At 48.6% G+C, this 13,419-nt stretch overlaps 1 protein-coding gene across 4 annotated transcripts in view; it reads right to left on the minus strand.

The window, feature by feature from the left end:
* The window catches only part of ATXN7L1 (ataxin 7 like 1), a 255,518-nt gene that overhangs the window by 47,443 nt on the left and 194,656 nt on the right, over positions 1-13,419 (minus strand). For 3 of the 4 annotated variants that reach the window (XM_065939243.1, XM_065939242.1, XM_065939245.1), the window contains one exon: positions 1,904-2,126. In XM_065939243.1, the coding sequence (XP_065795315.1) occupies positions 1,904-2,126 (223 nt within the window). Of the gene's footprint in view, positions 1-1,903; positions 2,127-11,692; positions 11,806-13,419 lie in introns of those variants that run through there. The other variant, XM_065939244.1, reaches the window with a different exon arrangement.

Consider the following 13,419-nt stretch of genomic DNA (forward strand, 5'->3'; position numbering starts at 1 on the left):
CAGTTTCCCTCATTTAGTTGCTCTAGAGCTCATTTCTAGACTCTGAATCAGTGGTTATCTTTTTCCATTTTCAACTTCAGTCTGAGTCTGAAGAAGCACTTCTCTACTTTTACCAGGAGATTTTTCTTCTCAACCTGTATCCCTGGTTATAGGAGTTCTGTCCTTTGGCATATGTGACAATAGTGATAATGGTAACATGATCATCAAATATTTATTGAATGTGTGTCCAAATCCAGACATCACACCTGTTGCTTTGAAAAAACTTAGATTACTACATCCTCATGAACGTGAAAGGTCACTTAATTGTGTCCAACTCTTTGCAACCCCAGGGACTACATAGTCCATGGAACTCTCCAGGCAAGAATACTGAAGTGGGTAGCCTTGCCCTTCTCCACTCTCCAGGGGACCTTCCCACCCCAGGGATTGATCCCAGGTCTTCTGCATTGCAGGTGGATTCTTTACCAGCTGAGCCACAAGGGAAGCCATCCTCACGGGGATAGACAAAATCCCATGGGGCAGAGATATCATTAACCACATTCCTCATTTACACATGAGGAAAACTGAGGCACACAAAGATCAAGCCACTTGCCCAAGGTCACCAGCTAAGATCTGTATACAGGCAGTGATTCAGGAAGCACTTACATCGGGACACCAGATGATGCCTTGACAAACAACCTTTCAGGTGCTCTCCGAGGTCACCACAAGAGGGACACTCACGCGACCAGCAGGCAGGTCCGGAGGCCACCAGTATCCCTCATAGGCTAGGTCTTCCCTAACCAGTTACAGTCACATCCTACAGCATGGAGATCCCAACACTCGGAAGAGAACAAAGCCTGGCTGTGAACCCTGGCTGCACGACAGGTGACTCCCCTTCTTGACAGCCATGTCTGAACCCTTCTTCTCTGTTGTGAGAGGCTCCCCAGTTGATCTGGCACAATTAGCTCTTTACAAAGTCATCATAATTTCTCACGTGCAGTGACAAACCAATTGATGATGACTTTCGTCCACAGCTTTCCCAGCTATGAACGTAAGTGTAATTAACTAGCATGAATTACCAGAAGACTTCTTCCTCTTTAAATAAATAGATGAACAATCTCCATACTTATCCCTCATCTGCCTTCACCAGGCCAGCAAGATAAGGCTGGAGGCTCTGTACTAAGCCGGTCCCTAAGGGCTCTTGGCTTTTGAAGATACTCATCTTCTGCTTCCTGTCCTCGTTTTCCGTTTGGTTTCCTATCTGTCCATTCCACAGGTAACCTTTCCTGACTTTTCCGTAAAGATGGAGATTAAAAAAAAGTGAATTAAAAGCCTCTGATTTTTCACAGTCACCTGCAGCCAGCCCTCTCCCACCCCATCAAAGAGGTGACATTCTCTTTGGATTTCCTCTCTTCCTCCTGTGGTCAGCTCCCAATTACCTGCCTCTGTTGGCAGTTACTTCACGGAGCGGAGACCAGGCTGTGATGCCTGTGATGGGGGCTCTGTGGGGGAGGCCTGCCTTCCAGGGCCCTGGGCAGAGCCATGGCCTCACTCCCCGCTGGGCGGACTGGCTGTGGTTTTGATTATTTATACCAACACTTCTCTTCACTGGGGCAGAAAATTGAGAGGTGACCGTATAACTGAGGAGTATTTCTCTGTTTACTCTCTTCTTAGACACAACTTGCCTCAGCTCTCAGGAGTGGAAAAAATCCCCGTCAGGCAGACAGTCCTTTAAGGTTCCCGGTTCTCTCCAGTGTTTAGGTTTCTTATCCCATCACGATGGTTTTCTGTCCCTTCTCTCCCCACTTCCCGAAATTCCTGAACAGGATGCCCAGGAACAAAGACAATGGGTATGCACTGCTTCCTGTGGTTACGGGGACAAGCAGCGAGACAGTCAGCCAGCCGCCAGCACCCACCCGACACTCACCATGGTTTGTCCCTTGATCCCTTCGCTGAAAAGATTGTGTGCTGTTTGCTGCTGGAGGTAAGTAGATTGTCTTTGGGCGTTTTGAATGGCTTTGAGGAGCTGCTGGCAGAGTTATGGCCGCTGAGACAGGCTTTTGTTTTCACCTGTACTAGTGATGTCCTGGAATTGGAGGGTGGAGACGCCGGAGATGGAGAAGGTCTACACATTGAACCGTGTCTTCTCTCTACAGGGGGACAAAGAATAGAACTCAGCACGTCATCTGTAGCAAGTGAGTCACATGCATGCTGGTATACACAACAGGCAGAGAGCAGAGTGCTGATCTTGCAGTGTTGGCCCCTGGAGCCTCCGTTCTGACTACAGTTTGCTTGACATCCTATCCCACCAACTAGTGGTGATTACCTTCTGAATTTCTGTATCAAATGGCACGCTGCACTCACACCACAGTTCTCACTGGAGGCATTTACCAGGCAATCCTCCAAAATAATTTTCACGGATGGGAACAGAGAGGGGACGCCAGATGTTACCTGGGTACAGTGAGAGAACCACACAACCCTGGTCATCCTCAGACAGCCACCCAGAGGTCACAGGGTCCCTCACGGCAGTGAGGAAGGTAAGACTTTTAAGAGAGCCAACAGAAATTTCTCAAACCTAACCCCTAGTGCATGTTAAGTCATTTCAGTCATGTCCGACTTTTTGCAACCCCATGGACAGTAGCCCGCCTGGTTCCCCTGTCCATGGGATGCTCCAGGCAAGAATAACGGAGTGGGCTGTCATTCCCTTCTCCAGGGGATCCTCCCAACCCAGGGATCAAACCTGCATCTCTTATGTCTCCTGCACTGGCAGGCAGGTTCTTTACCACTAGTGCCACTTGGGAAGACCCCTAGTGGGAGCACTGAAATCACGAGGCCCTTCAGGGCTGAATGAAAGGGTCCTCTAGATCTGGGAGGTGGCCAAGCATCTGTCCACATGTCCCTGTGGCCTCTCCAGGGCTCACTGAGGCCCAGAGCCACAGGTGCCATGTGAGGACTTGCAGGAGCATGTAACAATGGAGGCAGAATCCACAGGAGCAGGGCCTGGACTTGAGCAGCCAGGTCCAGCTTCCTGGGGTTCCAGGGACACCAGACCTGCCCCACCTGTCCACCCTGTCATCTGTGGTCTCAACTCGATGGGTGGGATGAGGATGCTAACCAGGAGAGCAGGATGCTAACCCGAGGCAGAGCTCTAGTGCACACCCACTACAGTGGTTCCCATCTGTGAGAGGGTAACAGACTTGACAAACATTAAAGACCCCTTCCCAAGAAAAATGCCCCCAAATTCTGTACACAATTACAGGAAGGAATCCTGAACCCCCCAAAAGACAAATGCTCTGAAATCCTAAGCCCCTTCTGGCTCCCTCTTACCTACTACAGAGTCCCACATATGTAACAGTTAGTGCCTAATTACTATGTGCAAAATAAATAAATGAAATTATAACAGATATGCTAATGCAAAAGACCAGATATCAAAAAGCTGGACATCTGGGATGAATGCGATAACGAATAAGATGAGGGCAAAGGTGGCAGATCCCACTGTGCCCCCATCTCCAACCTGAGTCTCAGGCTTTTTCTGGCCGCTATTCCAGGTACTCTGACCAGGAAAAGAAAGTCAGACTGACTCTGACTACCAGGCACAAGTCTTTGGGGTTTCTCTGTGCTCCCTGGCCCCAGCAGGCTGCCAAGCTGCCTCCAAGCAGACTGACTCTAGTCCTCTGAGGAAGTGGGAACTGGGAGGGGAACGTGGGTTTTGGAGGATCATCTGACTGTTGGGTGTTTTTTGCCTGACCAGGGTTCACAGGTTGCCTGCACTGAGTAACTTTACTGGGGAGTCTTTCTTCACAGAATCAAGAAGAGGCCTTGCATACATGTGCAGTTCCCAGAGGCATCACATTGAAGGATTTGGAAATCAAGAGTTTTAGGACCTCTGTGTTGATGTAAAAGAGAGGACCCTGGGCTGAAAGCCAGGAGATGCAGGCTCCAACTCCAACCAAATCACATTATTAGGCTTATGACCTGGAGTTCACTACTAAACTTGCTCAGTTTCCATGCCTGTATCTGTAAATGAAGTGGGTCCCTCGATGGCCTTGAAGGCCTCTTTCCACTCCATTATCATGAATACAAGGCACTCTTACACCTGTTCCTTCTCTTCCCATCTCTCGTGACTCCTGAATGTTATAGCAATAATTACAGCTAAAGTATTGAATCTTACTCAGGTGGGATTTTCCTTGGAGGAATTCATCTTTTGTAAAATTGTACTGGCCTTTACAACCCCTGTGAGACATGCAGGAAGCAGCCAGCCATCTCCACCCTCCTCATGGCTGACTGGCCAAAGAAGACCCAGGGAGCACAAGGTGAGTAGCCAAGGTCAGGGCCAACGGTCGTGAGAGGAGTGGGGCCTCTAAGCTGTGGGCAGGGACTGAGCTGCTTCTCAGGGAGGCAGGGAATGGGGTGTACTGTGACCAAGATGCGAAGCCAAGAAACTAGGAAGTGCAGGACTTAGAATCACTGAAGGTTAGAACTGAACCTTAAAAAGTCAGCTCATCTGATCTGCTTGTTGACAGATGAGGTTATCAGCGAGAGAGGTTACCAGTTACCAGTCTGCAGTGTTGAGACCAGAACCAAGCCTTTGCACTTCAAATTCATAGCTGTTTCTGCCCCTCAGAAATGTCTTGCTTAGCAATTTTCTCTATTGGCAGAAGTTTCCAAAACTAAAATAAGACTTGATTTTCACCACTACTGCTTTGGATTTTTCTGCAGACTTTATTCACTCATTTGCTCTCATGTACTCAAGCTGGCAGAAGGGGTGAGGGGAAAGGATGTGCAGAAATATTCCTCTGTTCCGGTGGGGGAGATAAACCTTCAAAATGAAGAGAATTTTTATTCTGTTAAACTAAGAGCTGAAATAATACAAGTGAGCAAGATAAATCAGAAGGAAGAGTGACCTTAAGGACAAATGAATGGGCCAGATCAGTGATTACAAGATCACCCCCAGAGAATGACAATTACTGACCCTGCCAAAACATTCTGCTACTAAACTTACAGAAAAATTAAACCAATGGATAAGCCTTTTTCTTCTCTAAGAGAGAAAAATGCTTACACACACACACACACACACACACACACACACACACACACACTACACATATAGGCTTTCCAGGTGGCTCAGTGGGTAAAGAACCTATCTGCAATGCAGGAGACACAGGAGATATGGGTTTGAGTATGGCAAGCCACTCCAGTATTCTTGCCTGGAGAATCTCATGGACAGAGGAGCCTGGTGGGCTATGGTGTATCGGGTCACAAACAGACATGACTGAAGCGACTGAGCACACACGTGTGTGTGTGTGTGTGTGTGTGTGTGTGTGTGTGTGTGTGTGCATGCTCAGTCCATATATATATTCCATTCTCCAGGGGCTCTTTCTGACCCAGGGATTGAACCCAGGGTCTCCCACACTGCAGGCAGATTCTTTACTATCTGAGCTATGAGGGAAGCCATATAATTTTTTCTTGAATGGCCAACTGAAAGAACAAATTGTATACAAGAGAATACTCATCAAATTTGGAAGATAGCCCTTCACCCTCCTTTTATTTTAACTGGGAGATTTCTGTATCATAATAAAGAGATTGAAGCAGTATTTCCTATTTGCAAAACTGTTCCGTGTTGATCAGACGGTATTAAATGTCACATCTTCAAGGTATTCCACAAACAGACCTGTACTTCTGTCCCCTCAGCTTTGAGAATGAGCTTACCAGCCACAGTGCAGGTGACAAAGCCTATGTAAGTGGGGAAACAGTGTCAAAGTGACTGGAGCTTCGTTTAGAAGATAAGCATCACACTCACTTCACTTGGGTAAACTTTTGAAAATGGGTAGCACTGATGTTTGGGTAGGGCAGAGTAGATTTTTGAGTAGATTTTTCAGAAAGATGTAATACCTATCCAATCTGTTTCTGTAGTCTGTGACAACCTTGTTGGAGAAGTGGGTGGGCTGGTGATGGGAAAGACAGTCTTAGTTTCTTGTAGAAAGATGTTGCCAGGCAGGTGGAACATCTCTGGGTAAAGTGTTCTATATTTACATCACAATCATTCTGATACAAAAACTCACCTACTTTGGGTTTACTCATCCCCACCCCTACCCTTCACCCCCCATCCTCGTTTTGGTCAAAGGATTGCCTCAGGTGGATCCCTATAATTATTCTAATTACATTTGCTTTGCCCAGAAACAGTTTAAAGAATATTGTATTTTTTACCCACTACGAAAATATTCTATTGATAAATCTCAGAGAAAAAAATCCTTTTCCTCCAAATTTTTTCATTCTTTGTTAATATATATAGATGCAACAACAAAACTGTAATCAATCGATACCTTGGATTCTTCTTCTTCAACTTACATTATTCTACTTATATGTTTCTAATTCCCATATATGTGTCATTTTAAATGGTTAGGTAATATTTAATTAGGGCTTCCCTGGTGGCTCAGACAATAAAGAATCTTGCCACAATGCAGGAGACCTGGGTTTGATCCCTGGGTCAGGAAGATCCCCTGGAGAAGGGAATGGCTACCCACTCCAGTATTCTTGCCTGGAGAATACTTAATCACTGACATGTTGTAGACTACTTAGTTTTTCTCTTACTACTTCCTGTCTGACTTTTTTCTTTCTTCTTCTTTTTTTTTTTTTACAATTTAGTTAAAAAGTCATTGAGGATTATTTCTTTGAGGTGTCGTTCCCAAAGTGAAAAAGGCTATAGTTCTTAAAACACATTTCTTTCTAGATTGCGGAACAGAAAGACCAAACCAATCTATTGTGCTGAGGCTGACTGTGAGTACCAGTTACCTACCGAAGTGAAAACAGGAAATCACTGTCAAGACACTCATGCAGAATTAAGTGTCCACTACATCAATAACAGTCTCAGCGGCTGATGCTGGACCAACCTCTGCTCTTACCCTTTTTGTCCTTTGACCAAAAATAATAATAACTTACTAAGGTTTTTCCATGTGCCAATGGAAAGAATTATATGAAAGAACTCCTCTATGAAACACTTGGATTCTCTTATAGTACTGAGTTCTTACAACACTCTGAGAGATGTACAATTATTATATCAGTTCTATAGAAGAAGAAACTGAGATCAGAGAGACCAGCTGACTGAGTTCATGCAGCTAGGAAACATTACACCTGGGGATGTCTTCAGAGGCTGGCCTCTGGCACCTTGAGTCCTGGTAGATGCTGCAGTGGGCAGGGAGCCCCTGGAGGGCTGCTGGACACACCTCTCCTCCCCAGTGCATATGGGCATTTCAGCAGGGCACCTGACTGCCCCAGGGAGGGGGGGGCACACCTAATTGGCAGCTTTTAAGGTATCAGCCAGTCACAGCCTGAGACCTCAACCCCAAAGAGTTGGGGACCCCGGGACCAAAGAAACAAAAAACCAAATCCTTTTACTGTTTTGCATTTCCATCACAGGAAGTTCGGAGCCCTGTCTCTGTCACCGACTGTTCTAAGACCACCTGCTTCACTGTGTATGGTTAGATGCCACCATCCAGGGTGCCATCCCAGAGATCAGATGAGCAGGGGGCTGGCAGACACTATGTGAGGAGTCCTGGTGTCTCCACAATTCTCTCCCTGTACTCTCCACTGGGAAAAGTCTACCAGGTTCTCAGGCGATTCTACTTCAGTAAAAATTCTAAACTCTCCCCTCTCCCTAGGCTTATTCACTGAGATATTTTTACACTCAGAGCATCAATGTCCTGCATTTAAAACCTTAGCACAGACGCCTCATGAATGGCCAAGCCAGCTGCCAACACCCAGTGTGGTTCCCTGTATCAGTTTTAGAAAGAACTCATTGGGAATTTTCCAGTATGGTGTTTAAGTGATCAATTCCCCCCAGGCCCCCAACAGAGTGTGCGAACACCACAGTCACTTGTAACTGTGTGTTACAAGACCCACACGCCTGTGTAAGGTCCCGTGGTCTGAGGCCAGCTCCTGGCTTGCTCCTCGGACAGTGCCGAGTCCCTCTCGGCCCCCACGTCTGAGAGCAGGTGTTTGGCAAATTATTTGCTGGGTTCTATTTTCTCAAGGGATTCCATCTGCTTTAGTAACTGGAGTCAGGATGCTTTCCATAAAAGCCACCTCTGAACTTCCAAAAGTAAACTGAAGCTGGAGCATGAGGGGCAGAGCCCAGACTTCAGCCGGGGGAATAGTGCAGGAACCACCGAGCTGTATCCTGTGACCCCTCGGCGAGGCGGTGGGGCAGGTGTTCCCCCAGTTTACAGCGGTGGACACTGAGGCAGGCTGCATGTGGGAAGCCCGTCGGAAGTCTATGAAGACTCGGAAGTGGAGGGCAGGGTGTCAACATGTGAGCTTGTGGTCTCCTTTGCCACAGTTGTAGCAGGGCACTAAATATAGTGTGCCGGGGTGGTTAGAAGGGGGATATTGAATCAGCCTTCCTCGGTGGGGAGGAAATGAAGACACAGGAAAGTCAAGTGACGAGGCAGGCGGAGAGTGGCAGACAGAACCGTGCCAAGCAGCTGTGCCGGGAGCGCTTGTGAGCTGCCCGGGAGCCCCGTCCATGCTCAGGTCGAGGCAGGGGGCGGGGGCAGGCTCTTTAAAAAGCTGTCAGGGCCTGCGTGGCTGGGAGGTGTTCCTTCAAGCAGGGGTGCCTGTCCCCAGTTCACCAGTTAGCTTAGACTAGATCTTCTTTACCTCTCTTCACCTACTACCCAGCCAGGCAATGTGCATCAGTTGGGGCACTTTGACAAAAGGCATGTGGGCCAGGGCCTGCACTGCTCACGTCAGGCCAACTCTCAAATCCCCCTAAAGGGCTGCATTTGTTTCTCGGCCATCTGGTTCCCCTGTGCCCATTCACTCAGTTAGGAAGAGGAGCAGTGCTTTTGGGTGCCTACCCTGTGTCAGGCACTGAGCAAGCTGCTTTTACATCTACAAGTTCATGTATAATCTACCCAACAACCCCTCAAAGTGGATACTGTTAGCCTCCTTATTACAGATGGGGAAATTAAAGCTTAATGAGATTATGAAACAAGACCAAGGTCACACTGACCTTGGCAGTTGGAAGGAGAGCCCAGGCCTGCCGAGCCCCAGAACCAATGCCTTTTGTACCTCTGGGATGCCCTCTCTTCTCCGCACTTAAGCCATCCAACCTCTTGGAAGAGTCTTGACAAAGCATCTCCCATTTTCAGAGCTGGCCTGGCATACAATGCTGAAGTCAGAAATAACTTGGGATGCTTTTTACCTCTCCCTCTCAGTAGCATCCCCCTTTCACCTCTCCTCTATTAGTTATGTATACTCAGGTGTACATTTCTGGCATCAAGCACTGCTGGGTAGAATTTGGGGAGTCCCAGGGACTTTCCAGAGCCCTGAAGTATTTCCATCAGCCACCAAGGATACGCTCACTAGACACTTAGCCAAGCTGAAAGAGAAACCCCCACCACCACCGCCCCCAGCAGTGTAGACCAGTGGGGGAACAAACACATGTACACACCGCTGGCGGTACTTTCAAGGGATGACAGTTCTCTCGAGAGCAACCTCGTGCTGACGACAGCAGTGAAAAAGCATTCACAGCATCTGATCTGGTAACCTGGTAATTTTAGTCTGGAAAATAGACCTCAAGGAAATATCCTCCCCCAAGAAAAGTTCAAAGATAGTCTCAGCAGCACTGTTTAGAACAGCAAAAAAAAAAACCACAATCTACCGGATCTATGATAAAATAACTGAAAAGGACAGGTATGAGGGTTATCTCAACCTAAGGTATGAGCTTTCCTGCTTCCCAACCCAGGAATAGAACCAGGGTGTCCTGCATTGCAGGCGGGTTCTTTATTAGCTGAACTAGGAGGGAAGCAGTGGAATACAAACAGATATGTATCCATATATCTGTTACTATATATACAGACACATAACATAGATAGATGAGGAAAAAAGGGAAGATATAGGATGGCTCTGATTTTGTTAAGCTTGTTTTTTAAATCCACACAAGAAAAAAAACACACACAACAACAACAACAAACACTAATACATTCTTAATCAGAGAGGCCAAAAGGGGAGAAAACAGCTGCAAATTCAACAGGAGGAAGGAGAGAAAAGCATATGTTAAAGTCACACCTCATTTGTTCACTCATTCATTCACTCATTTTTTTTTTTCCTAGCATCTCTTTGGCACTGAAATACAATGGTAGTGATAAGACAGACAATGCCACAGCCCGAGGGTTCCCTCAGGAAGACGAGACAATCTCCAGATCCAGGCTGACCACCACCTGGTCATCCTGAGAGTAGCGAACAGGGTTCCCACGGGAGGTGGGCTGAAGAACTTAAGGCCAGGGTATACCCATCTGCCCCTGGGGACAGAGCTGTCATCCTCACCTTTTACTGCCCCAGCTGCTCCCAAGTGTCCAGAGCCAATACAGTAGTGGAGGGGTTGACAAGAAGTCCCACCGGTATGGTATTAACTCCTCCATCAGGGTGATCTCTGCCCCATCCGCCAACATACCCACTGTGCAAGTCACATGAGTGTAACACTGCCACCACAGCTCAGGGGAAAACTAGTGGCTTCCAGCTTTGTGATAAGCTGTTGGATTCTCCCTTAAGATGGCACAACTGACATCATCCCTGCCCCAGGGACACCAAGGGGATAGGAGTGGCAGGCAGCTGGACATTGGGCAAAGCTGGGGTATCTCTGGCGGGAAGACCCAAGGACAGGGGGATTCCCAATGTCTAAGATACCTCAACAGCTGGGCTGAATCTTCCCAAGACTGTCTTGAGGCAACGTCAGTGGCCTTTACCCAGGTGCCCTGGCTAAGCACACTGAAAGCCCTGGCCCCGACCCCAGGCATGCGTGGTCCACGCCTCAAGGAAGGGCCGGAGGATCCCAAGGTGAGAGGCTGGGAAAGTGCCTAGGCCACCATCCACCTGAGACCACTCAGTGCCACCCAGACCTCCTCTTCTTGGGAGAGCAAGGCCAGGGCCCCCAAACCTGTATTTTAAAAAAGATTCCAAGGTGATTCTCTTGTTCCGCACCAGCTTCGGGAGTCATTGGAAATGTGGACCAAACACTGCTGTCTTTGGAATCAGAAAGATCTGGGCTCAAATCCCAGCTCTGTCACTCATTAGCTGTGACTCGGGCAAAGAACTTAACCCCCTGGGCCCCAGTTTCCCTACCTATACAATGGGGACAATAATGCCCACGTCATACGGTTACGACGGGGCAGGTGCCCCATAGCACCTTGAGGGCCCCACCGGAGCACACGCCCCATGTTGTAATTGCTGGTTCACTGGTCCAGGAGTCCTGTCACTGGATGCAGCAAGGGCAGGTGTCTTGTGCCCTCTCTCGTCCCTGGCATTCAGCCCAGGGACTGGCCCCGATATGCACTGCGTTTGCTGTTGAAGAAATGAGCCTGTAAGGATTGATAATACATGGAAGGTGGTTGCCCTGGTGACAACTCACAGTAGGAACTTCATACGAATCCCCTAATACCTGAAAATGAAGACTTAAAAAAAACATACAAGAAGTAGGTTTCCTAGGAGAGCAGTTCTCCACCTTCTCCCTGCCCCCTGAATTAAAACTATTCCGTTTATAAGAATGCTCTGGGGGCACACTGTTTAAAAACACAGGCTGAATAAGGAGAGGCCAGGGCTGCTTGATTCCTATCTGTACCAACCTTCAGTTTCAGGAGTGCAGGCCACAGTCTCTACAACAGAAGGTGCAAAGTCCCAACTCACTGCTAAGCTCGCGGCGTCACTCAGAACCACTCACCCACAGGCTGTCGTGGTCCTGCAGCAGCCACTAATAACGGAACCATTTCTCTTCTCCTTGGAGTGGCAGTTGGCAGTGGCAAACAGGAAGTTGTCTTGCATAGGGTGTGGCTTTGCCCTGTCAATGTACGCGCGCAGAGACACCACTTGTTTCTCCCCCCTCCAGCCCTTTTCTGTTTCCCTCTGCTCCCCTTTTTTTTTGAAGGAGCAGAAGGTCTGAATTACTTCAGTGAAAACAGTTTGTTTGGTTTTTTTTACATGATTTAAGATCAAACATCATCACCATACAAACAAAACCCAAGGGTAGAAAGGAGTCTAAAACACAGCAAGCGTCTATTTCACTATCATTAGCCACTTGCTTGTGGCACTGAGTTAGTCCCTGGCTATGCATGAGGGGGCAGGAGCCCTCCCTTGGTTTTCCTGGGCACACGGGAAACCAGACCCGCTAGAAACCAGGCCAGGTGTGTTGCCAACCATGCCCGGGCACTGGCCAGTCCGCCAGCGAGCCGGCCGCCAATATGGACTCAGGGCCTGCTCTGCACACACACTGAACCTGGGACCGTCCACAAATAGCAAAGAAGGAAAAACACAGGTTGCCAGTTTCCAGCAATTTTTAACGTGGAGCGAAAGAGACCCGAAACATTTCTTAACACTGTTTGCATATAAAAATGAGTGGTGTTTTACCAAGAAAAATCAGTGGCGAGTAGATAAATGTATCAAGTGTGGTTGGAGCTGCACATAAATGCAGACAAGTTGGGGTGATGGACTGCTAAGGTTCAGTGTCACTGCTTCCCGGGGCTAGGAGAGGTGTACTAGGAAATTTTCCACTCTATTCCTCCCCAGGCCCCGAGGCTGGCGCCTCCAGAAGGCCTGTCCAAAATAGACTGGTCCCCAACCCAGCCTCCTACTCCTGACCTCTTTCTCAGGCAGCTCCTCTCCCCACTCCATGCCTCAGCCCTGTCCCAGCGCCAGCCTGCAGCCCAGGAGCACGTCTAAGCTCAACCTCGGACTTGCTAAATGGATCGCAGGCTGACAGCACGCTCCGCCCGCTGTGACCTGGGCCCGGCCCCATGCCATCCTGTGTGGCAAGTGTGCCCTGCGCTCACACTTACACATCCAGGGGAGACAGCCTGGCCATTTGGGTAAGGAGGCTGAGCCACTGACACGCTAGGCAGCGCGACTGTGGGAGCTGTTTCCTGCCTCCTGGCTGAGGGCCCTGGCCAGTCAGAACGCACGACTTCCCCTTTAAGAGAGCACGCCCAGATGCGATTAGGGAAAGGCAGAAAGAAAAGCCCGGAATGGCCAGGGTTGTATCCTGAATTTGGCAGATGAACTTGGGTTTGCCTGAGCAGCACACACAGGAGGTGTGGTCGGAGGAGGCGGCGTCCTCAGAGGATCGGAGCAGCCACTGGGTGGGAAGGGCCGGGCCCCTCCTGCAGCTCCACTGCACGATGGCCCCTGCAGGCTGCATGGGCCCCTGGTCTGGCCCCGGCCCCGCGCCTGCAGGAACCTCAGGCCCTTCCGCTCTCCCTTCCCTCAGGGCCTGTCTGTCCTCACGGGCAGAGTCCACTGCAATACCCAGCACTATGCTTTGGAGAGACGTCATTATAAAGATCGAAAAATACTTCTGTATTTTTGTCCAAAAACACTTTTGGACATTTTTACTGTGAATTCAAGTGGAGAGTTTTTATTCATTCTTTATATTTAGAAAGTTTATTCCTTGATCTT

Source organism: Muntiacus reevesi, chromosome 6, assembly GCF_963930625.1.
Source record: "Muntiacus reevesi chromosome 6, mMunRee1.1, whole genome shotgun sequence".
Lineage (NCBI taxonomy): Eukaryota > Metazoa > Chordata > Mammalia > Artiodactyla > Cervidae > Muntiacus > Muntiacus reevesi.